The sequence below is a fragment of the Zonotrichia leucophrys genome, chromosome 12 (genome assembly GCF_028769735.1).
Source record: "Zonotrichia leucophrys gambelii isolate GWCS_2022_RI chromosome 12, RI_Zleu_2.0, whole genome shotgun sequence".
Lineage (NCBI taxonomy): Eukaryota > Metazoa > Chordata > Aves > Passeriformes > Passerellidae > Zonotrichia > Zonotrichia leucophrys.
The window spans coordinates 1,385,787-1,412,233 of record NC_088182.1 but is presented as its reverse complement, the minus strand read 5'-3'; the positions used below and the strand labels follow the sequence as shown (position 1 = coordinate 1,412,233).

The window sequence follows — 26,447 nt, the reverse complement described above, 5'->3', positions numbered from 1 at the left end:
CTGTGACTGAGTGGCTGTTTCACTGCCATTGAGCTGTGCTGAAGTGGTGCAGGACAGCAGCCCCTGAGGAGCACCACGTCCCATCTTTGCTAATCACCCCTGCCTGGAGGCTGCTCCCATGGGATCTCTGCAATCTGGGACTCCCCAGCACTCAGCCAGCCACTTTCAGACCACAGGGCTGGGAGCAGATGATCCAATCCACTTCCTCTTCCCTCCTGAGCAAAGTTTCAAGATGAGTGTTACAGCACCTGCAATCCTCATTTTCAGGATGACAGCACGGTTTGTTACCTTCCTGTTATGAGTATGCACTTGGCATGATTCTGAGTAGTTAAGGAAGTGCAGATTAAAATCCCAACCACCCTGAGCAGTATCTAGTCCTTGGTCACAGCCCCAGAGTAAATGAGCCTTGCTTGGTCGTATCCTATGCAAGCTGTTACAGCCCCAGAGCTCAGTCCCCAAGGGCACTGGGTGCCAGAAGCCAGCTCGCTCTCAGACCAAGGCCGCGGGTCACCCCAGCAAGCAGGAATATTCAGCTCTTAGTGATCAGGCAGCTCTTGTGATTTCAGCTTTGCTTGCTAGGAGCTTTGCCCTTGGCTAAAGGCTCCAGCAGACGGTGAGAGAGGAGAAGCAGAAGACGCTGCTGTTCACGTATGCTTTATTGTAGGGTTTCATGAAGGGTCTCAGCTCTTCTTCTCCCGAGTTAGTAGGGTACAGTGTGCTACTTTTATACCCTTGGCCTGGATCCAATCTGACCAATGGCAAAGGTGTTAGAGTGACCATAAGTGACCAATGGTAGGGTTTAACACAATATTGCCTTACATGGCTATAGGGATAAGGTACAAGGCGGATGTCCCTGGAGACAGGAAACTTCTTTGCCGCTGTGTCAGCATTCTATTCTCCAAGGGGCCCTGGCTAAACCTGAGGGGTTTACTACACCAGAGCAGGAGCACAGCTGAGCCCTCTGTCCCTGCAATCCCAGCCCTCAGCCCACGCCAGGGCTGCAGCTCCTGGCAGGGACCTGATCCCACTTATCAGCTTGGAGCAAACTTCCCAGGACAGCAGCAGTGCTGGGCTGCTCAAAACAGCCACACTGAGGGCCTTGCACAAACAAAATAATGGTTAATTGACTTCTGAACCATCCTGACAGTTGGTAATGGCCTTTTTCCATACAGCACTATGCTCCACCATGCCTTGGCATTGCAGCTGCCAAAATCTTACTAAAAAATTCCCTGTCAAGAAACTGGGAAAGAAATAGACTGTTCAGAAATCTGCTGAATTTCTGTTCATTTCTCCTTCAGAGCCCCAGTCTGCCCCTCACAGCTCAGTGTGCTCATCCACAATGAATCAGTCAAACAGCTCACAAGGCTCTGAGCTTGCCTTCATCCTCCCTCCTTCTCTCTTCTCTGAGTGCAATAATGATTATCAATATCTCAGTATTGTGCCACACCATGCTGTGTCCTGGGATAGATTTTGCTGCTTGCTGGGCTTACCTGGACCCCACTGGAGGCTGCTGTTTGGTGAAGGGCTGCACAGGCATTCTCCTGTGTCATCTTTTCAACATGAAACCACTGCAGAAGGAGCTGCCAGGTGATGGATTTGCATTAAACTCAAACCAAATTTTCTACACCAAAGACAACACTGGCAAGGACCAGCATCAGTGCCAAGGCTTTTGTTAATCCACAGTCACATTCAGATCCCAAATGAGGTTGCTTTTAATTGCCCCCATTTCCCTTCTCATTTGCTAAAATTCCTCTCCTTCCCAGTGAGGAATTTTATTTTCAACAAAACAGTTTAGAAATTTACCCTATTAGGTCTTAGGGCTCATAGTTCCATCTGCCATCACTTCCATGACTCTTATTCAAGTGGAATCATTCATTAGCTTCAGTTTCTAATGAGGCCAGTATTGCATTTTCCAAGTCCCTAAAATAAGCCTACGCTGTGTCCAAGAAATTCAAAGGAAGTTGTGTTTTTCCATCAATAAAAGTCTTTGGCATAAACAAATGCTTGATATTTTATTCAAATATGTACAAGATTTTAATCATCATCACCCTGAGGATCATCTCCCTCAGCTGCAGAAGGCACTTCCTGAAGAGCAGCAAATATCTCCCAGGAGAAGCCCATTTCTGGACATGATTTTCACTGCAAGTGGAATGTGACAAAGGGCAAGCTGCCTGTGGGGAGAGCTGTCAGCTCCCAGCCCTCATTCTGGACTCCTTCATTGTCTCTCAAAGCTGCCTAGAATTTCCTAATTGCCTAGAATTTCTTTTAAAGCTGTCTAGAAGTTTATAAAGTCTTTGCTTATTGCATTTGAGTGTAGAAGTTCTACATAAATTAATTAATAAAGATCCTGTCTAAAGAGGAGCTGTTGTAGTTGACAAGGTGGTGATCAGTCAAGGGCTGGACTCAATAATTCTGGAGGTTTTTCCAGCCTAATTCTGGGATTAAGTAGTATTTGAAAACACGATTGGCACGTTTCTGCTCAGTTTTGTTCCAGTTGAACCCAAACACCCAGGCCAGGTTGCTCACAAACAGGAAGGTTCTCCAAGCGCTCTCGAGTCGTGCTGGTTGTTCTTCCCTCAGCAGGAGCTTCCAGCCAGGTTTTTCTGTGGTGCCATCAGCCAGGGACTGTGCTAAGGTTGCTGTTCCCGGGTGGGTGCAGCCCTGCCCAGGTGGGTGCTGGCTCTGGGTGGGTGCAGCCCTGCCCAGGTGGCTGCCCCGGGTGGGTGCAGCCCTGCCCGGGCTGGCTCAGCGCGGCCCCGGGTGGGTGCAGCCCTGCCCGGGTGGGTGCAGCCCTGCCCAGGTGGGTGCAGCCCTGCCCAGGTTGCTGCCCCGGGTGGGTGCTGGCTCTGGGTGGGTGCAGCCCTGCCCAGGTGGCTGGCTCTGGGTGGGTGCAGCCCTGCCCAGGTTGCTGTTCCCGGGTGGGTGCAGCCCTGCCCAGGTGGGTGCCCCGGGTGGGTGCAGCCCTGCCCAGGTGGGTGCAGCCCTGCCCAGGTGGCTGCAGCCCCTGGTGGGTGCAGCCCTGCCCAGGTGGCAGCCCCAGGTGGGTGCAGCCCTGCCCGGGTGGGTGCAGCCCCAGGTGGGTGCAGCCCTGCCCAGGTGGGTGCAGCCCTGCCCAGGTGGGTGCAGCCCTGCCCAGGCTGGCTCAGCGTGGCCCCAGGTGGGTGCAGCCCTGCCCAGGTGGGTGCAGCCCTGCCCAGGTTGCTGTTCCCGGGTGGGTGCAGCCCTGCCCAGGTGGGTGCTGGCTCTGGGTGGGTGCAGCCCTGCCCAGGTGGCTGCCCCGGGTGGGTGCAGCCCTGCCCAGGTGGGTGCAGCCCCGGGTGGTGCAGCCCTGCCCAGGTGGGTGCCCCCGGTGGCTGCCCCCCTGCCCGGGCTGGCTCAGCGCGGCCCCGGGGCGCTGCTGGCGGCGCAGCGGAAGCCCAGGTTGGACGCGGAGCTGTCGGGCGTGTTCTGGCTCCGGGCTGCACAGCGGTACCTGTAGCAGTAGGACTGCAAAGCAACATGGAAAAGGAACTTCTTAGCACAGCTGGGGCTCCTCAGGCAACAGCTTGTTAGATTAACAGATTAATTAGTTAGATTAATACAGCAAAACGTTGCCATTGCTGTGGGACAGATCGATGAAGTGCCACAGATGGAAATCACTGTGTTAGAAATGAGGGAATCCTGCACAGACACCAGCTGACACAAAAACTAGACTGAGTGGCAAAGTGTCTGATGAAGTGTCAGCCAAGAATCTCTCCAGCTCTGGGAAAAAGCCAATTCAGCCATTCAGCTTGCCTCAGAGGCTGAGCTGTGTATCCATGTGCTAATGCCCCACTGGGTTGGACAGGTACTGAACATTTCCCTGAATGGGATGTAAAAAGGTGCAGCTTCAGGCACTGTCAGCTCTGAGAGGGAGAAGAGCACCAGCACACAAAGATCAGTCTGAGCTGATGGCAGGCACCTAATAAAGAGCCCTTGTACTAACAGTAGTCAGTGGTTTTGTCTTGATACACAGCCTAGTTTTATCACCTACAAAAAAAGACTAGGGCAGGCTAGAATCTTCACAAACCTTCAAAATGGGTCATGTTATTCATCACTGAAGAGCCTATTCCAGTGTTAATTTAATCAAAACTGCTAATTAACATCTGACATTGATTTCACCTAAGAAGGAAATCGGTGTAGAAAATGGGATCTCACTGCAGAAAATTTAATCTAATTATGAGAGTGATTTGCCAGCCACAGGCTTTGCAGGGGAAGAACAGGACAGCTTTAATGAAACAGGAGATGTACAATGAGGGCTTTTAAACACTGCATGAGCAGAGTTTAAAACACTATTTTGTGTCATGAACAGCCATCACTCTGTGGTGACATCTTGGCAGTTATGAAGGATATTCAGGTATGCCACCAACAAACATTTCATCTCCCAGCCAGCTCTGCAAACACCTGATATCATTGAACCATGGAATTGTAAAAGGATTTGGGATTGAAGGGCCCTTAAAGCTTATCCAGCCCCAACCCCCTGCCCTGGGCAGGAACATCTTTCCCTGGGTACTCAGAGCTCTGTATCTTTGCTGGACCAAAAGCCATCCTAAAACTTAAAAAACAAAGTCACATCCCTACTTTCCACTCTGACAAGTATCACTCAAGCTCTATCATGAAAACACCATTAGAAGCCTGCATCAGCTTTAAGTTCTGCATTTAAAACCCATACTGATGCATAAACTTACTTGTTTTAACTCCAAGCTAAGCAAAAAGAGGTCCTTGGGAACATCAGGTGTTGCTCTTCATAAATGCCATGAAAGCCCTTGACAAGCATGCAGGCTGCCAGGAAACTGTCAGAGGATGTTGGCCAAGTGCTTTCAGAGGGCTTTCAGAGGGAGAGAACAGGAGGAGAGCACAGGAGTTACCTTATGGCACATGTAGGATCCACCTTTCTTCACTCTGTCCGTGCCCGAGGGCGGCCCTTGCTGCGGAGGGAGGGAGGACACTGGTCAGTACTCAGGAATAATTGCTGATTACAGGGAGTAAAGGGTGGGGAAGGAGCAATCAGAAATATTCCAGATCTCACTGGTGTCTGAAGCACACAGCTTGACATAATTCTGCCCTACAGGATTTGCAGGTGACAGTAAATATTGCTGCAGATATTTCACATTCCAGGTGCTGCCCACTGATAATGCCTGGGAGCAGGGGGGTTCCTAAGAGGGTTTTAGCAGGAAGGAAATGAGCTCCAGCTTTCCTCAGTGACCACCCTGGCCACACCTGCCATGGATCCCACTCTCCTACCCTGTCTCAAGGGGTACACTTGTCTCCCACCCAGGTCTGCATTACCAGGGGTGATGTTCTAGAAGAATCTACCCCAGAAGAGCATTTGTAACTGAACATAAATCCCAGGGACTGTCAGAAAACCTTGAGAATTGATGTTGGTACTCCAGCAGCTCCTGCCTGCACCCCCTGAGTTTGACAGCTTTGTCTGAAAGTTCACTGCACAAACTGCAGCAGCTTTATGTTTACTGCCAAAATTTACATGTGTGAAAAAGAATTTGGCATTTAATGGCACCCAAATACTCAAGGAAAGGCACACCCTGAGGCAGCATCCGCTCCTTCCAAGCCTGGGTGCTGCTGCACAGCCCAGCCCTGCTCCCACTGAGGCCTCTGGAAACTGTCCCCACACAGCTGCAGGTGCATGCACAGCCCCTGCTCTGAGATAAGCTCCAGCCAGCACAGTCATCACCCAGCCTGGTAATCTCATTGCAAGGGAAGCCAGCAGAAAACTGACCTAAAAAAAGTTCATGGGAACAAGACAAAGCAGAACAATGGGGCTGGGGAGCAGGATTTCCCCTAAATGCTGCAGGGCTGAGCAGCAATCTGTGCAACTGGCTCCACACACACTTCTATAAATGAAGAGGAACATTTTTGGTTAGGGTTAGAAAACCCTCAATCTGTCATGTGTCAGCAATTACAGAGGGCTGACCTGCACTGAGCAGTGTGTGAACCCAAGGCTCAGAAGTACATCTTTTTATTAACTACAAAGATCTTCCACCAGGCCAAAATTGAGCATCTAAGGTTATTTGGTAACAAAAAACCAACTTAAATTGACCCCTACAGCCTCTGAAGGAGGATTACAGCCCTGAAATACCTCACCTGCAGAAAAATGCTGTACTGTCCTCCATCAATCTGTTCCATTATAAAACATCATTCTCCTATTTAAAATGACTGAAGGTAAAGAGTTTATCATAAACAACTGGCAAAGATGTCAGAAAACCAGACATTAGCAGCAGCATTTGCAGTTAACATTTGCTTGTGCACATATCTCACTGATAGATGAAGGAAACTGCCTTGGCTGTGCTTCCCCTCATAAAAGCTAATCTCAGCCCAGCAATTAAGGTCACATTTGATTAAAACAAGCAAATCTCTGTTCTATCAAGCACCATTGTTTTATGGCCTGACCTGGAGAAGTGCACCAGCTGGTACTGAAGGGGAAGGACATGGGTGCAAAGGGCCAGAGCTGTCCAGACTTTGATCCCAGAATTAAACCCCAGAGCTTACTGTAAATTAACAAGGTTATTCTGTACTAGAATACTGCAACAGCCATATTCCAGTCTGATTACATAAGTGCTTGTGCATTCCATTACCAAAGCTCACAGAAGTAGGATTGTTCTTTTAAAAGTCACTAAAAAAAACCCAGAAGTTTTTTTTTTTTTTTTTTGTTAATGAAAATAAAGTTGCATTTCTTTGATTACATCAAACAAACGCTTTCTGATGGTGCATGGTGATTTCCAGTGCACAGCCACATGGTCAGTCTGGAGAGAAATCAGTTCCCAAACCATTGTGGGATTCAGTGACTGCAGGGAGGCACCTTCACTATAATTATTTATCTGAGACCCTTTGGTGCTGATGATACCAGGACAGGAGCACTTCCCTGCTGGATTAAGGTGATGCTGGGGAACAACTACCCTGTGAATTTTGCTCTGTTCAACTCCAAGAGTTTGTTGAAGTTTTAAACCCACACACTTCAGGAAGTATTTAAAAATCAGATGTTAACAATGAGGCTTTTAGGGGTTTTTCATATGCAAACTGACTGTCAGAATCCAGTGTCTGAGGCAGAGCACTTCAAAGTGAATTCCAAAGGGTTTTTCTGGTTAAATGGGTAAGGAAACTGCATCTCCTCATGTGCAAAGGTGTCCCAAAATAGCCAGGCTGCAGTTATCTTCTGAGACATTAGAACTGATTAGCACCAGATCTATCAGAGCCCAGCTCCTCAGTCTCTGCAGAGCACAGGGCAGTGTAACCTAAATACAGGATGTGTTCTCTGGGCTGAAAAGACTCTGAATTCTTCCAGAGGGTCAGAGCTCAGGCACAGTTTTTTAACATATTAAGTTAAACACCCAAAATCTTCAAAGCAGCTTTCTAGCACTGGAGAGATCTGGGCTATGCTGAGGATTGGTGACAAGGAATGGATGGAATTCTGCACACAGATTGTTGGGGGGGTCCATAATTGCCTTGCCTTCACAAGTAATTACCAGGAGTAAAAATAAATCTGAAAGTGTTTTGTAAGCTGTTAGCAAATAAAAACCACTGTATTTGTTGGGGTTTTGAGTGACAAACTCTGTGTGGCCTTACTTGTCATATTCATAAATCATGGGATTTACTCATCCTGGGTAACTGGGAGAGGAGCAGATCTAACACTGGAACTGGAACCTGCTGAGACAGAGCATCAGTGACCTCACACATCTCACCCTGCAGGAACCTCCATCTGCCTGCCATAAAGAAAAACAAAGGTTCACCTCTCAGAGCCTGGTGACTTCTCCTAAAACTCAAGTTTTATCACATGTTCACTTTAAAACAAGCTACCAAAAGCCAGAAAGATAATTCATGATGGTTTGTTCTCTGCCTGGGAGGGGGAAAATAAATACAGTGTGTAGCAACATAAATGAACTAAAACCCTTCCTTTTTTTAAAGAAGTCATTCCATAAATTCTTGATTTCTGTGATATGAGGCCAGTTAGGAAGTATTCAATGGGTATTCTAACCAGGTGTGAAGAACTAACCAAAACACCAAAACTGCACCAGAGCACTGCAATTGCAGCGTGGATGAGCTGTGCTGTGATGCTGCCAACCCCCCAGCCCAGGAGCACAGAGCAGGAGCTTTCCCACAGCAAGGAGCCCCTGATGTGCCAAGCAAACACTCACAGGGTTGTGGAGGTCCTGGGGGGAGTGGTGCACAGCCCACCAGTCCGATGTCCACTCCCAGGCGTTGCCCACCATGTTGTAGAGGCCGTAGCCATTGGGGGGAAAGGCAGAGACCTGCACAGGAAGGGAACACAGCTCTGAGACACTCCAAACAGGGCTGGAACCCTCACACCAGTCTGCTCAAGGTGCTCTTTGAGGAGCCCCAAGAGCAGGCACCAGATCAGCAGGGCAGCCCTGGAACACTTGCACATCCTGCATGTAAATCAAGCAGGAGGAAGGCTGTGGTCACCTCTGTGTCCCCAGCACCCTGTCCCAGTGTGACACAGCATCCCCTGGCTGGCTTTGGAGACAGACTCTCCAGGGAGGCACTGTCTGAGCAGCAGGCACACCTGGCAGCAGGGACTTGACCCCACTCACAGCTCTCAGACTCCCTCCCACCAAGCAAAAGCCAGCTCCTGCCTGGGCAGACTCCTCTTCTGATGAAACTTTTGAACTTACTTAATACCATTCAATAATTCATTCATATTCTTGATTGCCTTTAAAATTCCACTCTGGTTGTTATACTAGACAGGCAGGCCCAACCTTTCCCCAAAAGGAATTTCCCAAAAGGGAAATTTAATTTCTTTTAAATTATTGTGTGATTTCTGAGTTCACAAAACTGCAAGGCCAGAAGCGCAGGCAGAAAGTATTTCAGCTTCTGACTACAAACAGACTGGGAGGGGGGAAAAGAGGTCAGTTTGAGAGGAACTAGAAGTTAAAATGAAAGTAATCTTTACTTTTCAATTAGCTTGTAAAAGAGTCCCTTGATAATGCTCAAGCCTGCAGTGAAATTTAATGCAACTTAAAATCTAAAATGAAAGAGTGCAGAGAAGAAAAACAGCCATGGCTCATTCTCCTGAAGACAGCCCTTAATTTTAGGAAGATTAAGATCATTTCCACATGCTGGATTGTCTTTGAGACACACTTACAGGTGCAGTCCCCCTGTAGCCATCCTCTGCTGTGTTATTGGTGGGGAATTCTCCCTGCCAGATGTTGGCATAGTGCTGCCCTTTGGGCTGCAGTTTGTTGCCCCATGGGAAAAGCCTGAGGAAGGACAAACAGAGCAGCTGTCAAACAGTTAATTAAAAGTCAGTTTATAGAATCCCAGACTACTTTGGGTTGGGAGAGACCTTAAATCCCATCCAGTGCCACCCCTGCCATGGCAGGGACACCTCCCACTGTCCCAGGTGTCCCCAAGCCCCAATGTCCAACCTGGGATCCAGGGGCAGCTCCAGCTGCTCTGGGCACCTGTGCCAGGGCCTGCCCACCCTTGCAATAAATACCTTTTTCCTAACACTCCATCTAAACCTCCCCTCCTTAAGTTTAAAGCCATTCCCTGTGTGCTGTCCCTCATCCCTTGTCCCCAGTCCCTCTGCAGCTCTCCTGGAGCCCCTTCAGGCCCTGAGCTCTCCCTGGAGCTTCTCCTCCCCAGGTGAGCACAGGCCAGGCTGGCTGCAGGGCAGTTCTGGGTAACACCCCCTGAGGAGCCCTCTCTGTGTTCCCAGCCCTCCCTCACAGGTACCTGCTCTCCAGCCCCCCTCGGCAGCCGTACTCCCACTCGGCCTCCGTCGGCAGCCGCTTCCCTGCCCACCTGCAGAAGGCCAGGGCATCGTTCCAGGACACGTGAAGCACTGGGTGGTCCATTCTGGAACAAAGTGAGCAGGACAGGCTCCTCAGGGCAGCACAGCACAGTGTGACACCAGACAGGGGCACACGGGACTGGCCAGTCACAGCTGCACCAGGTGACTTTACAGGAAAGTTACTTAAGGAAAGGCAGCAAAATGCTGGAAGGGAAATGCAGCCATCAGAGGGAAACAGCAGGAGAAGATAATTAATTAACTTCTGTTTGCCTCGTGCTGCTGCCACCCCAGCTCTGCAGTTATTTATGGTTTGTGGTTTCTCAAGTGCAGCACCCAGCACTGTCCAAACCCTGCCCTCTGGGGGAGCCTGGGTTTGCAGAGCCACAGGAAACACTGGAACGGGACCACACTGCAACCAGCCTGCATAGGCATCCTGTGCCAACCAGCCTGAAGCATCTGGCCACCCACCTGCCAGGCACTCTGCATCAACCCAGCCTGGCACAGGGCACCTGCGCAACCACCCGGTACAGGCACTCGCATGAACCCAGCCTGGCACAGGGCATCCTGCGCCAAACCAGCCTGGCACAGGGCACCCTGCGCCAAACCAGCCTGGCACAGGGCATCCTGCGCCAACCCAGCCTGGCACAGGGCACCCTGCACCAAACCAGCCTGGCACAGGGCATCCTGCGCCAAACCAGCCTGGCACAGGGCACTCTGATCACCAGCCCGCAGCCTGCACAACCAGCCTGCACAGGGCTCCTGCACAGAACCCTGCACAGGGCACCCTGCACCAACGCCTGGCCAGGCATCCCACAGAACCGCTGGCACAGGCCCTGTGCCAACCCAGCCTGGCACAGGGCATCCTGCGCCAACCCAGCCTGGCACAGGGCATCCTGCGCCAACCCAGCCTGGCACAGGGCATCCTGTGCCAACCCAGCCTGGCACAGGGCATCCTGTGCCAACCCAGCCTGCACAGCATCCTGCAACCCAGCCTGCACAGGCACCTGTGCCAACCCAGCCTGGCACAGGCATCCTGCACCAAACCAGCTGGCACAGGCATCCTGCACCAACAGCCTGCACAGGGCATCCTGCATCAACCAGCCTGGGACAGGCACCTGCACGAACCAGCCTGGCACAGGCACCCTGCACAGAACCACCTGCACAGGCACCCTCACCAACCCAGCCTGGCACAGCATCCGCACAACACCTGGCCAGGCGTCCTGCGCCAAACCAGCCTGGCACAGGGCATCCTGCACCAAACCAGCCTGGCACAGGGCACCCTGTGCAAACCCAGCCTGGCACAGGGCATCCTGCACCAAACCAGCCTGGCACAGGGCCCCTGCACAGAACCCCTGGCACAGGCACTGCCCAACCCACCTGCACAGGCACCTGCACAAACCAGCCTGGCACAGGGCATCCTGTGCCAACCCAGCCTGGCCAGGGCCAGCTCAGCCAGCAGGCAGGATGCTCAGCAGGAAAATGCACTTCACAATTGAATGGTGGCTGTTCTCCCCTCCCCTGTGGCTCCTCTCCTGCTCTGGTGCTGTCCTTGCTGTCAGCTGTGGGGCTTTCAGGGACAGGTGACAGGAGGAAGAGTCTCACCAACTCTACCAGCTTTTGCAGCACCCTGCAGGAATTTAGCTGGGAAGTGACTTTCCTTGGGTGCTCTAAGCAGTCACAGTTCACACAAGAGCCCCCATCTTTAATGGGGTTTGCTTCCAGGACTGGCATTAAAATCCTTGTCCCTTTTTCCAGAAAAAGACAAAAAAAATGCCCAGGCATTCCTGCAGAACCCATCCAAGCCTCCTACAGTCCAAGATGCTCCCAGAGCTGAAGGTCCAGGAGAGAGAGGAACTTCCTGCAAACTTCTCCTCCTGCCCCATTTAGGAATCCAGTGTATCCCTGCTGACCCCTGGGGCCATTGCCAGGTTCCCAGCAGCTGTGCCAGGCCAGGTCTGCACCAGCCCAGAATTTCATGGCAGGTTTCCAGCTCCTGTCTGCTGCCTCTGACCTCAATTCCTGGCTCCCCCTAACAATGCCTCCAGCTATTATCTCTATTTTTGCCTCAGATAATTCTTTCCTTGCCCTTGGAGAGCAGATAACTCGTTACTGAGCGTTTCAGCCATCAGATGATGGTGCACTAACAACGTCCTGTCCTTAGAGGACTCAAAACCCTACTAGATCTAGGCTAGAGAGTCTAGTTTGATTTCAAAATGCTGTTAGAAACTTTCACTAGCTGATGAAGTGCCAACTTCATTGACACCACCTAGTCAGAGGAGCAGTTGCAATGTTAGAGGCCCCAAATGAAGACAGTAATTTGATTTTCTAGGCCTAAAATTCATCCCACTTCAGAATGGAAAGCAATTGTATGAAGACAAGGACCAGCAAGTTTCAGAGTTTGTGCAAGCAAAGTGTGGCACTAACTGTAAGAAAAAGCAGAGTTCTCCAAAGCATTCAGAGGTTTTACACTGTCACACCTGCTTTTTCACAGAGTCAGAATACAGTGAAAAAAGCACAAAACTCCTCAGTCTTCTGTTGCCAGAGAAAGAGGCTTCCAAATGCCACATGGAAGAGTTCAGAGTGCCCAGACTGCAGAGTGTGCACACAGTGAGGATTGATTCCTCCCCTCCAAAGCCAGGTCAGGAGTTTGTGACCCTGGCAGAGCTGCCGTGCTCCCTGCTGGCACACAGCCACCAACAGCAAACACTGAGGCTCAGTCAGCACAGTCCTGACAGACCTTGGTGCTCTCCAGCACTGCCCATGGCCATGGCAAGCTGCATGCAGCCCAGCAGAAGGTGGCAGACAGCCCCAGAAGCAGCAGGGGACTGAACCAAGCCCTTCCTGCGGCCCCATTCCCGTGGGAGCGGGGGCATTCCTGGGTTCTGTGGTGGGATGGGTGCTCAGGGCTCACCTGCTGGAGATGCTGGAGCCGGGGCCCTCAGGGTGCCTCCAGCTGGCTCCTTTCACAGGCAGCCACCAGGGAGCAGCTGCCACCTGCAAAAGGACAAGAGCAGCAGGGAAGGACGCTCAATTCCCAGCCAAGGGATGTGCTGAAAGCCACCAGATCCCTCCCAACCCAAACCAGCCTGTGCCTGCATGAATTTCAGCTCCTGCCTGACTTCAGTCTGATACAATCTGCAGAAAGGAAAAAAAAATACAATTTTGGCCTAAAGAGCATTTTCACCCTAATTATTTACTCCCTGGACTCAGTGTTTTGACATCACTGAAACAATCCCTGATGATGCCCTTTAGCTGGGGGTCAAACACTCATCTTGCAACACATTTGCTTTCCAGGTCATTAACCCATCAGCTGATTTTAAATTATTTGCTCTCAGCTTCCAGAAGGTGGAGACAGAAGAACCACACAAGGGAAGTGAAGCATGAAGCCTTTCTCTTTTTTTTTTGCCCAGCTGATTTGCTGGGAAACATCACACAGCCAAAATCTGTAGCAATGCAGACATTGAGTAGCTCTCTCAAACCAGAAGTCCCAAATTTGGTGCTTCAATGCCAAGGAGTTTTTCCTGGAAGACATTCTTTAGGGATTTCTTCTATAAGGCTTACTTCAAAGCAATGCTTAACTGTTCTGATTCATATTCACTTACAAATAATTATTTTAATAATGGGGCCTTCACTGAGGCAAAGAAAGGAACATTTATGCCACACATCAACAGTGGGTTTATTGCAGCAGCTTCCAAACTACTCCTATTACAGAGATAATGCCTATAAAGAACAAAAATCAGAGAAAATAAGCCTGGAATGGTTTAGGAGGTAAACAAGCCAGAGGCTGGTTAGTCCTAGGCTGACTTTGTCAAGTGTTATTCACAGAGGTAGGAAAGGAGCCAGGAGTGTTACCCTTTAACTCACCAAACCTTCAGAGCAAAGTCCAAAAAGTCGCTGCAAGCTGGTGTTGAGGAGACCCAGAACCAGTCTGGGCAAACAATTCTAACAGCAGCTTCTAGGGGGAAGCTGCATCCTTCAACAGAACATGTAATTACATGTGTGGGTTATCTGTGTCACACAGAGATTGCTGAGAAAACTCTGCTCCAAGCTACACATCCAATCCCTGACGTGGATATTTCAATAGCCAGTGACCAAACACACACATCACCCTGGGTCTGGAGCCTCATCAGGCTGTGCTCTGCCAGCCTTTCCCTCCTCCCCTCCCAGCACACACAGATTTTGCCTGCAGCACATCTGGGTATGGAAAAGCTCCCTGGAAATCAACAATCAGCAATCCTGGACTAAAGCTTCAAACCCCAGAGTGAGACCTTCCTGCAGATCCTCTGCTCAACTTCACAGCACTAAACTTCAGAGTGATGGGCAGCTAAACTGATACAACAGCCAAGGTTTAAAACTAGTCTGATTTAACCAATTCCTTGCCCATATTGAGGTTTGACCTTTAAACTACACTGGAAATAGGACAGAAATCCAAAATTAGCATTTTACAGCTATTTAAGGAAAATAAAAGAGCAGCAGAACCACTTGCTAAAGCTAAAATCTGAAAGATCACAAGAAAGATTTCGACAGTTTCTAAGCACAGCATATTTTTGTAAATTAAACTGCTGGGTTTTGGATAAAAACATCTCTGCAGGAGACTGCAAAGATTTACACTTTAGACGACTTTAATTTTGGAAAACATTTTTGTGATGCAAAAGAAAAAGCAGATGCTTTCAATCAGGCTGGTTTATTTTAACCCAAGAAGAATGTCTCTCTCCAGGAAAGCACTGCGTGTGCACAGCTCCCGGCTGGGGCTCTGCTGAGCCCCAAATGGCTGCCAGGCCCTGCAGAGCACCCAGAGCACTCACACATGCAGGGCTGGGGCAGGGATAACAGGGAGAGCACCCAGAGCCTGCAGGAATTACCTGAGACTCATCCAAGGCAGCCCCTGGCTCTGCTAACACACCCCGAGCTGCTCCTTCCAGAAATCTCCTACCTGGAATCCACAGTTCCCTCCCAGAACTTCTCCCAAGTCTTTCAAGCTTTTAATTGCTCTAAATCTAATTAGCAGAAGAGCTAATTAGACAGAGATATTACAACATCACAGTTAATACAGCCAAGTCCTCCCCTGCCAATAATGAGCTTAGTTACTTTCATAACACTTCACGTTCTGCTTCCCTCCGAAACACGTTCTGTGCACAGAACAGATTCCTGCTGTCCAAACAGCAGCAGATGCTGCTGATCAGATCTTGAATCAGAGCACAATCCCCCTCCTTGTGGGTAATTCTTGCAGCATGTCACCTGTGCCAGGTTACCCCACCTGCCCTGCAATCCTGGTGCACAGGGAAACATTCCCAGAGCAAAGCAGAGGCACAAAGGCTTGGTTTGGTCTGATCCAGCTGGAAATGGGGATTATCCTGCTCTCCCCTCCAGGATTAAACCTTGAGAACTCCCTGTTCTGCTTCTTGCAGACCCAGAGAGCTGTGAAAAGAGAGCCCAGTGTGCTAGCACTGGGAAGAGCTCAAACAATTAATTCCAGCCCACGAGCTTTGCACTGGGGCAGAGCAATTTGCAGAGCTGGAGCCTGAGCTCCCACTAACAGCCTGCAGAAAACTCTCCTCCTAAGTATTCCATTTGCCTTTCCAAGTGGGCTGGGACAGCCTAGCTTTAATTGCTCCATTACCTCACAATGTCAAGATTCTTAAACTACTTCACAATTAGCTTGAAGAAAATTCCTTCCTAAATCTATGGAGAAAAGAAAATTAGAGTGGGGACCATCACCGAGTGAGTTTCACTGTCAGCATTACCCTGTTGCTGCTGCAGTAGGGCAACACCACTAAAAACCACCCCAAAGCCATCACAGCATTTATTATTCCTGCACTAACCTGTCACAGGCCACGTTCGAGAGAAAAACAGCCCCCACTTGAGGAGCCAATCTCAAATTCAAATCAGATTTATGTATCCCAAAAATTACCAAAAATAAACTCAACAGAGGAGCTCATCTTGGCTCAGGCTCCAACATTTCCATCAAGTAGCAAGTCCCCTGAAATAACAAAGCTGTGGATTTGAACTTTAAGGCAGGCCCACAAGATATGACAAATTCGTGCTGCTGTCCAGTCATACTGCACCAAACATCAGCTTTTTTTGTGCTACAGCATTCTAATGCTATTTTAATACAGTATTTTAAAATACTCCAGGTCAGGATAAACAGCTGGAAAAAACCAAAAGTGACTGCAGAGTAAGAACTTCAGAATTAACTGTGTTAAAAGAGACTTTGAGTGAAAAGCAGCCCAAGTGTGGAAGCCACTTTAAAACTCATTTATTAAGTGGCGGGTTCTTAAAAAGTACTTAAAACCACTCCAGTTCAGAAGCTGACTTAATAGGTTACCACTTGTTTCAATCAGATGGTGTCGAGCTCTGTACATCTTTAATATGCAAGAGGATCTTGTTAGCATTGGTAGGATGTGAGGAAAAATTTGTTATTCAGTAAAGAACATAATTTTTGGATGAGGTTTTATTTTATTCATGTAAGGCAGATACACATAAATCTCTGACAGTTCTTCATGCTCTAAGCCAGATCCTAAACCTTGAGCACTGATTAATGAACTACTGAAGAAAGAGGCAGACAGAAAACAGAACATTTTTAGTAGGGTGAGAAGTTTAAGAAATAAAAATAATTACTGTGCAAAGGATCCACTTCAGTGTCCCCAGAGAGAACAAACCTGCTGTAATTATGGACAGGGACTGAGCCAGGACAGGGAAATGCTGCCCCACACAAGCAGAACTCACAGTGAGCAGAGGATGTGTCCAGCAGGCAGCTCACACCTGCACCAGGGCTGCACTGGCATCTCCAGAGGTCCCTCTCAGGATGCTGTGAATGCCTGATTTCAGCTCCTGCAATTCCCATGCTATTTATTCCATCAATTAAAAGTCCCAGCTCCCTCAAAGCTCTAATTACAGAAGAATCTGTTCTCACTCTTAATTTCTAATGTTAATGGCCTCCCTCATGAGCTCAGGAACAGAAGCAACAAGGGGGTTTGTTTAATATTGAATATTATCTGCCTTAAAATCCAGCATTTTACAGCAGTTTGAAACTGCACACCAAGGAAAGGCAGCAGCTTTAAAATATATTTAATTTTACTTTGTAAGTCATCAACTACAAAAAATATTTCAGACTTGATTGGAAACAAGCACTTCTATGAAGGGACCTTTTCTTTGCACAAGGAAAGGTCATTGAACTTCAGTTCAGGCAGTGTAAAACTTCACAGCCCTGTCAATCCTCCAAGAAAAATAACCACAAATACGTGATGCTCAAATCCAGTCAGATTCATTAAGTGCAAGTTTTGGAATCACAAGAAGCTTCTTTTGAGGAATTGATATTCCTGGTGAAGGCAGACACCTCTGGAAGTCTAATTTCCAGCCAACCTCTAAATCTGCACTCCAACTGGTCATTTTTTCCACTAACCAAGAGCACATGAGCTGCAAGGAGAGGAGATGTGCACGGATTTATCCTGAGGCACAAACCATGCCCTGCTTTAAACTGCAGCTCTGATGACACAGGCTGATGTTCCTGGCAATTCCCAGGGAGAATTCCTGCACATCCCTCTTGGCAGTGGGAGTAGAGCACAAAAGCCCACAGAGGAGCAGCTCCATCTCCCAGCTCCTTGCAGGGAGCAGCTGAAGCAGTGGGGGCTGTGAGAACAGCTCACCCTGCCCACACTGGCACTGCTGGCCCACCTGCAGCCAGGGCTCCTCTCAGCAGCTCCTTGGGGTGTTCAGCTGAAATGCAGAATGTTTCAGTTTGGGGTTATTGTCAAACAGGCAAATTGCACAGCTCCAGGCCACTGCAGAGGTTTCCATACAGACAGGGATGGAAGCAGCATCCCACAGTTCTGGATTGGCCAGAATTTAGTGCTGGCTTGAGCTGCCAGTGAGCCAATTCCACTGCATTCCAGACCCAAAATTCCATACCCTCACAAAGGCAGCACACATTTGTATGCTCTCAGGCTCTTCAGTGCAGAATTTATCTGGTGTTGAAGCAAAAATTAATTTTTCTGCCTTCCATGTGCCAAGAACAACAATGTCCCCACTCCTCTCCAGTGGGCAAAGAGTGAGGCTGCCCTCCTGTTGTGCCACCCATGGTAGCTGGGCAGCAAGGAAACTCCTGCAGGGATTGGCAAAAGCTCTCAAATCCCTCAGAATAAAATGGAATTATGGAATGGTTTGGGTTGGAAGGGACCCGAAATCCCACCCAGTGCCACCCCTGCCATGGCAGGGACCCCTCCCACTGTCCCAGGGTGCTCAGAGCTCCATCCAGCCTGGCCTTGGGCACTGCCAGGGATCCAGGGGCAGCCCCAGCTGCTCTGGGCACCTGTGCCAGGGAACAACTCCTGCCCAATATCCCATCTCCTGCTGCCCTCTGGCAGTGGGAGCCATTTCCTGTGTCCTGTCCCTTTCCAAAGTCCTCTTCCACCTCTTCTGGAGCCCCTTCAGGCCCTGGAATGGACTCCAAGGTCTCTCCAGAGCCCTCTCCTCTCCAGGTTGCATGTGAAGAATTTAAGAGGTGAAGCTCTCAATTTTTTAAGCCCTCACAAATAATCTCAGCTTCAAAGGGCCTTCCCGCCTCACCCCACAAAATCCTTTTGCATTTGAAGGAGCCCTCCCCTGTTCCATCAGTAACTCCCTCATGTGCACAGCACCAAATCCTCCCTCAGCCACGCGACCACCACAAACTTGGAGGCCAAAACTAAAACCTGAGTTCCCAGAAATGTGCAACAATTCCATCCCTGGCTGCTCCACCCCTTTTTACTGCTTCCCTTCCGGAGCTGAGGCCAGCCCACATTCCTGCCAGTGGCTATGAGGAGCCCACCTCACCTCCAGGAAAGGCACACCCAGAGCTCCAACAATCACCCTGCTCACTCCTCAGCAGCCCCAGCTCTGCCTCAGCCAGTGCCTCTGAGGCTCTGCTCAATCTGCCTTAAGAACTGGAGAACACAAAGTGGCCAAACAGAGCAAAACCCCCAACAGACACACAGCTCATCACTTCCAAATGATTTAGTTTGGTACCTCCACTTTCACCTTCCCCCAGTTATTTCACTGCATGTGAAATACTGCTTGAAAAATTTACATTCCTGTTGCTCTTCCCCTATATTCACATTTATATTTCACATGCCTGTGCTTCACCTGGAGAAAATCCTTGTCAAAACACTCCTGAGCCACTGAGGCAAAGGAAAACCACAGTCCTCTCTCCCACTGGTTACCTGGAGGGATTTGCAGTGCCAGTAACACACCAATATTTATATCTTATTTCTGCTTTTCATCTGATAGCTATGATTGAAGAAGGCGACTTTTAACAGCAAGTTTATTTTAACAGCTCCAGAAAACCTTCAGAAAGCAGCAGCCAAAAAAGACCAGTTTGGGCTCCATCCAGGCCTCTGGCATAACACTTGTCCTGTGAGCACTGCAGCCAGCACTGGGAAATTTGGCTGACACACTCAGGAAAGTGGCTCCCAACACTCTGTGTTTACAAAATTGCCAAGGCTGAGCTAACAGCAGCATTCTTGGGGTTTGTTTGTTTGTTTTAAAGCACAGACACTGATTTAGGGATTTCTGCAACACAGAGCTACACAGGAAAAGGAATTTCTTTTCTGTTGGGATGAGCCATTCATTTTTTTTAATTTGTATTTTTTATTATTTTTATGAAGGCAGAACAAATCCATGGATGGATTTAGCATCAGTTATGCTGGTGGTGGGAACTGCAATTTAGCCTTATCTCTCCCAGTGCACAAATGCTAGTCCTGAATTAAAAGATTACAAACTGCACTTGTAATCTTCCTTCCCTGGCAGCAGGAACCCAAATCCCACGTTCTCTGCCAGGCCCTCAGAGCACACACTCACACAGGGCTTCCTGAAACCTCCCCTCTCTCAGGCTGCCCCTGGAAAACAGAAATCAAACTGTGCCCCTTCAGAGGCGAGGAGAATTCTGACAGGAGGGGGCTCAGGAGGGGATTTTGTCCAAACCTGAGCTCAGAGCAGATCAGCTCACCCAGGAGATGGCAGGACACAATCTGCTTATCTGCCAGGAGTGCAAAGGGGACCTGACCTGCTCAGGAGGAGGTAAAGGAAGCCTGAGGAAGGCTCAGCAACACATTCACAACAGAAAAATAGGAAAGAGGGCAGGGAAGGTTTAGTACAGAAATTTCTTTCTTTTTAAACCAATATTCACTTTCACTCAACAGGAAAACTGGATCAGCTCCAGAGGAGGCAGCACTGCCCCTCCCAGGATCACTGCAGTGCCCAGGGGGATGAGGGGAGCTGGAAAAGCAGCAAATGAACACAGGATCCTCTAGGGAGGAGCAAACATCATAAACCCCAGCCATTCACAACATAAGGAATCTTACAGACAGCCTGAACTTCTCAGGTGGGGGCAAAGAGAGACAACAAGGGGTTGATACCAAATTTTGCTCATCAGGAATTGATGTTTTTAATTGCTTTTTAAAGAAAAAAGGAAACAGATTGCAAATCCTCCCCACTTCAGCCCATGATTCCTGCCAAACACCTCTCCATAATTCCCATTTTTGCACCTGGCTTTGGGGACACCACAAGGCTCAGTTCTCCCTGCTGTGATTGCCACCAGAGCCCAGGGATTGCTCAGGGAGCTTCCCCCTGCTGTGCTACTCACTGCTTGGTGGATGTCAGCCTTCACTGCCTCACTCAGCATCCCCTCAAACACAAAGGAGTCACCAAACTTCTCTGCCTGTGGAAAGAACAAAGGATTCAACCATTATGTCAGCAAAGGAGTGCTATTCTTGGAACCACACTGAACGCTTACAGCTTTGTTTTATCAAGGATTAGAAAATTCAGAGAATCCTTAAGGTGGAAAAAACCTCCAAGGCCATCAAGTGCAACCTTTGACCAAACAAATTCTAATAGTGAATTTGAGTTCTCTTTCAGGGAAGCTGTTTTGGAACAGAAAAGAAGGGATCTTTTCCCTGGATGTTGTTTTTGTTCAGCAGCCACTGGGCAGATGGCAGCTCACTGAGCTTCTGCACATGTTTTTACTTTTATTCATTAAAAATGCAGTTCTGATTGTCCCAACTGCTTTCAGATGCTACAGTCATCAGTCTAATATGAAAGGGCATGTTTCATTCCTCTTATTTTTAATTGGGAATCACAATAAAAGACTTGAGCCTTGTCACTTACTGCTCCATCATCACTAGTACCACATTTAAAAGTGCTGCTACAACAATAAAGAGTTAAAAGTAACTCAATCATTATATCTAGCATTATATCAATATAAAAGAATAAAAAATACAAATAATTTCCATCAATCACAGTACATTATACCAAGAGAAAAAAAGTGAGGAGGTGTAGGTGGAGCCCTCAATGCCACCAGCTGAGCCATGGGGTCTGCAGCAGCCCCCAGGTGATGCAGTTCTGCCTGCCAGGGCTCCAGGAGCATTTGGATAACTCTCAGGCACAGGGTGGGACTGCTGGGGTGTCTGTGCCGAGCCAGGGGTTGGACTTGATGATCCTTGGGGTCCCTTCAAGCTGAGGATATTCTGTGATTCCACATTTAACCCACCACACACGTGCTCATCCCAGAAGCTGTTTGCTACAAGCAAGCTTTGTTCCAACTCAAATTAGTTAAACCTCCCTTTTTTCATAATTGTGGAGCTAAGAAACAGAAATAGCAGACAAAAGAAGCTCTTCATCCAACCAGAGGATCCTGCCTTCCAAATGAGAGCCAGTTCATCAAGTGAATTCAGCAAAGTGCCTCCTTGGAGAGCTGCTCCTTGCCCAGGTTCCACTTCCCTGAAAGGGCTGTCAGGGTTTGTCACAGCTGTGTGGGAACAGGCACCTGCCAGGAGGGATCTGAGCTTCAGGCACAGGGGCTCCTTCCTGGCAGGAACCTCCACACATTCCTGGTCCTTTGTCCCCAGGAACAGGCACACAATTGTCACTGCAGCTGCTGTTGTCTCCTCCTGAGGCACAGGGCTCTCTGTCTGTCACCAGCAGAGCTGTGCTGAGCCAGCCTGCAGAACCCCTGGCCATCTCAGTTTGTTAAATCCCTTCTCCAGGTTTCTATAAAACAAGGAGAATCTAACCTGGTACAAAGAGCTCCAGTGTTATAGCAGCCCCTTTGAGCCAGGTCTCATAAGCTCTCAGAGGTCTATAACACACCCAAGATAGCTCAGCTACCCTTGGATGCATAAAAATCAGCAGGATGGCTTCTGTGCAGTGTTGGAAACAAAAAGGTTTAATAAAAGGCAAAATAACAAACAGAAAAACCGAGCCAGGTGCAGGAGGTCCTTGCTCCTGGTAAAACACTTCACAAAAGCCATTAGTTTCTTTGTTCTCTTCTTTTTCTAGTAAATTGCCCAGGTAGGGCTTTTTGGCTCCTGTCCAATAGCCATCCTTAAGTTTGAGGTGAAGTCCCCCAGGCCTGTGAGGGGGCTTTTGCACCTAATCAAGGAGAGAAACTTCTGGGCTTCTTTCCTTTCTGAGGGGACAAAGCAGAGTTTTGTCACTTTGTTAACAGGGGGCACTCTCCTATACTCCAGCACCCAAACACCAAAAAATCCCAAGCAAACCACCCCAAAAGCCCCTGTGGAGACCTGCTGGCCTCACCCAGGCTGCAGGGCAGACGTGAGCTGAGATGCCAATTACTAAACACAGCAACAAACCCCTGACTGCCTGTCGGATCTCAAAATCTCAGCCCTGAGATTCTGAGCCTCTGAGACCAGCTTAGGGGTCTCGGGAGTCCTGGAATGTTGCCAGAAGTGTCTGGTAGCTGGACTTTAACCCTGCACAGGAGACGACAAGGATGAGGGCTTCACCGGGGTGAATGGTGAAGGGATTAGCTAATTAGAGGGTGAGACACAAGGTTTAAGATTTATGTACAGGGGGGTTTAGAGGAGTAAGATGGAGGAATTGGGGTGTGTCCTGTCCTCCTCCTTCTTCCTCCTCTCCTCCATCTTCTTTGGCCACGGTGGCACCTTTCTATTGGTTATTACTAAGAGTACACCGAGTTATAACAATAGATGGTATTGGGGAAAAATGATAAATATTGTATACGTAGCAAAGGGTATAAAGATAGGTGCCTGCCCAGAGGGCAGACACAGTGTGCCCATGGCTGACTGCTGTGCGGATCTTTGTTCGGCTGAAAGAACATCTTTTAGATAAGCAATTAATAAACATAAAACCAGAAAGAAGAACTGAAGCCTCTTCTCGTCTTTCGATACCCGGGTGCCCCAAGGTCACCCAGGGCCTTTCCAGGCCCCTCAAACAGCCGAGATAAACCCAGACTTGGCGTCCCTGGACGGACCACGAACCACCGCAACCTTTCGGGGGAAGATAAACCGGACAACTGCCCTTTCAGCCCAGGACAGCAGGGCAATTCCCCCTCCCCACTACCTCCAGCAGAAATCCTGCAGTGTGCAATTCCCAAACAATGCTGTGACATGCTTCAACAAGACAAGCTGGCTCCAGCTGGGGCTGTCCCAGGCTGAGGGGAGCCCTGGTGCCTCACCTCAGTGACGTAGCCCGTGGCGTTGACAAAGCTCTCGAAGTCCCGGTTGCTGACCTCGTACTGGTCCATGTAGAAGCTGCCAAGGTGCACCCTGCGGGCTGGGCCCTCTCCATCCTGCTGGATCTGGGGCTCCTGGGTGCCCATGGTGAACACCCCAGCTGGGATCAGCACCATCTGCACAGCAAACAGCCCAGGGAGGCACAGTGAGACACTGAGGAGCACAGGCTGCTCTGCTCCTCACCTCTGCAGCTGATTTGGAAACGGCATTTTGGGCAGCCCATTTGGGGACACAGCAAACAGAAATGTAATTGAGAACAAATCCCCATTTTTCACAGCAAGTCTGGGTCATGCCTGTGCTCCCATGAGGAGAAACATGCTGTGTTTCCTATGTTACACTGAGCTGTTATTTCTGCAGCAAAGGAGCAGACAATGAGCTCACAGTAGCTCCCCAGCACCTCTCCTGCCTCTTCAGGGCAGGGGAATGAGGATTTGGCATCACCTTTCTCATCCCATTCCCGTGTTCCTTCTCCACTGTAGCTCTCTCCCAGCCACACCTAAAATTCACACAACTTGTAACTGGCCCATAAAAAATGCTACAAACATCTTCTCCTTCAGACTACCCCCATCTGAAGCTGGCTGTGTCCTTGTAAAGTTCTCCACTGAGAAGAATCTGAGCTCTTACAGACAGTCTGGAACTGACTCCATAAAAGGCCTTCAGGATAAATTTGCTTACATTTTTTAGGACTTAGGAAATGACAACACAAAGTTGCACCACTTCCTCCCTCCCAACCTCTCTTCAAGCCTCGGTAGCTGGAACGACTCCCTCAGGAGGTTTCCAAGCCAGGCTGAGCTCACTGGGCTAAAACCATGTGCAAAATTAACTCTTGCTGGCTCCCCAGTTCTAAAACCATGCTGGAAATAAATAAGCCTGTTTGTGGGTGATACAGAGGCCAATTCTTCCCTCACTTCTCTGCTGGTAAAGACATTTTCTAACTAAGCATCATCAAGTTGCATTGTGAGCTAATTAGCAATTAGCTTGCATTACTTACTGCTGGAGCTGCCAGCTGCACGAAGGGTCAGAGAATTTTTTCATCCTCCAGACCTACAGTGAACTGCTCAGTTTATCACACAAAATATCCATCGGTGACACGGATGCCAAGCGCAACAGGGATTATTCAATTCATACCCTAAATATTCTCCAATTTATGAAGCGAGTTCCCCGCTGCCTGTTGCACACAGGCTTTTTCAGGCTGACGCAGCTTCCCAGCATCAGAACAGAGGCAGCAGGAGATAAATTCCCTCACGTTTCCCGTTCTCTCCGCGAGGCAAGAGCGAGGTGGGGCCCGAAGCAGCACCTGCGCCCAAGCCCAGTTCCGCCCCACCCGCCCATAACTTAATTTAACTTTCCCCACAGCAGTCCCCCGGCTGCTCCGTTACCCCGGAGGAGGCCGTGCCCCTCCACGGCCACCCCTCAGGTGGCCGAGCCCCCTCCCGGCCCGGCCCCGCCACTCACCGGCCCCTGCCCGCCGCTCCGCCCGCTGCCCGCCGCCGCCGAGTAGCGCTGCGCCGCCTCCTCCCTCCCGTCCCCGGCGGCCCGGCTGGCGCTGCAGCCGCAGCCCGCGGTGCCGGGGGTCCCGGCGGCCGCTCCCGCTCCCATGGCCGCCAGCAGCAGCGGGAGGAGGCAGCGGCACAGCCGGGCGGGCGCCGCCATCTTGGCGGCGGGGCCACGTGCCGCGTCAGTCACGTGACCGGGAGCGTCTTAAAGGGACCGCGCCGCGCCCTGAGGGGCGGGACCGGGGCTGTTCCCTCGTGTCCCTCTCTATCCCCCCTTGACCTTTCGTGTCCCTCTCTGTCCCCACTATCCGTGTCCTCTCAGTGTCCCTCTCTGACCCCTGCTGACCCCACTGTCCCTCTGTGTCCTTCTCTGTGCCCTCGTGTCCCTCTCTGTCCCCTCCTGACCCCACTGTCCGTGTCCTCTCTGTGTCCCTCTCTATCCCCTCGTGTCCCCTCCTGACCCCACTGTTCCTCCCTGTCCCTCGTGTCTTGCCCTGTCCCCTCTCGACCCCACTGTCCCTTCCTGTCCTTCTCTGTCCCCTCCTGACCCCACTGTCCCTCCCTGTCCCCTTCTGTCACCATCCACAGCGGTTCCTGCTGATCCCTCCCTGGTGCAGAGCATCCCGAGAGGGGAGCTCAGCAATGCACTCGGATGGATCTCAAATGCACTCAAAGATCTCAAATGGGACACGAATCCCACCCGTCCATAAAACACCTCCAGTGTCCCCACAGGTCTCTCACGAAGGGCACCAAGGTTGTGCTCCCAGGCCTGTCCCTGGAAAGGTGCTGTGGGATTGCCCCTCTCCAGCAGGGAATCACAATTCCTGGGTTCTCCTCCATTTCTCCCGCAGTTCACTGAAGTTGATGGAGACTCTGTAAAATCTTCACTTTCTTGTGGGAGCTTCTCTTCAGAGCTGTCAACAGAACGGATCTTCTGCATCATCCCCCACACCGAAATAAATCTTTACTCATCCTGCGGGATATTAATTCAAAATACTCAATGTAATTTTGGCTTCTACTTGCAGCAAAGAGAAGCACGAGTGACGGAGGGGTTTGGTGCGTGTGAGTGCTGGAAGGAGCTGTGCTGCTCTGTGAAGTTCTGCTGTATAAAATGGCAATGCTGGGAGGATTTTGTATTTGTGGGGTGCCCCATGGCAGGAAGGAATGATGAATCTGGCTCCATGTTCTCAGAAGGCTGATTCATTATTTTATGATACTATATTATATTAAAGAATATTACACTAAACTATACTAAAGAATAGATAAAGGATACTTACAGAAGGCTAAAAAGATAATAATGAAAACTTGTGACTCTTTCCAGAGTCCCAACACAGCTTGGCACTGATTGGTCATTAAGTCAAAATAATTCACAGCAGAATCCAATGAAACAATCACCTGTGGGTAAACAATCCCCAAACACATTCCACATGTGAGCACAACACAGGAGAAGCAAATGAGATGAGAATTTGTTTTCCTTTTTCTCTGAGGCTTCTCAGCTTCCCAGGAGAAAACCCTGGGCAAAGGGATTTTTCCAGAAAACGTGAGTGTGACAGGAGGCCTCGCAGGGATGAATTCCAATTATCCATCATTAGTCCCTTTTGCATCGTGATGTGCTCCAGAAAAGCATCAGAGTGGAGG

The 26,447-nt window shown here is 49.6% G+C and overlaps 1 protein-coding gene across 6 annotated transcripts; it reads right to left on the bottom strand.

Annotated features, from left to right (window-relative positions):
- Positions 1-687: 687 nt before the first annotated feature.
- On the bottom strand, positions 688-24,968 carry SUMF1 (sulfatase modifying factor 1). Of its 6 annotated transcripts, none has more exons than XR_010441816.1 (10): positions 24,769-24,968; positions 23,256-23,429; positions 20,406-20,480; positions 12,699-12,781; positions 9,730-9,852; positions 9,137-9,251; positions 8,169-8,282; positions 4,887-4,946; positions 3,302-3,486; positions 692-2,991 (listed from the first exon to the last, which is right to left on the bottom strand). XR_010441816.1 is itself a non-coding variant. In XM_064724084.1 (10 exons), the coding sequence occupies exons 1-9, from the start codon at positions 24,964-24,966 to the stop codon at positions 3,376-3,378; spliced, it is 1,053 nt and encodes a 350-aa protein (XP_064580154.1). In that variant the 5' UTR covers positions 24,967-24,968; the 3' UTR covers positions 3,153-3,197; positions 3,337-3,375. The 6 variants fall into 6 exon arrangements, 4 of the variants coding, with proteins under 4 accessions (XP_064580155.1, XP_064580152.1, XP_064580156.1 ...); XM_064724084.1 differs by lacking the exon at positions 692-2,991 and adding an exon at positions 3,153-3,197 and having other exon boundaries at positions 3,337-3,486; XR_010441817.1 differs by lacking the exon at positions 692-2,991 and adding an exon at positions 3,160-3,197.
- Between the last annotated feature and the right edge of the window lie 1,479 nt (positions 24,969-26,447).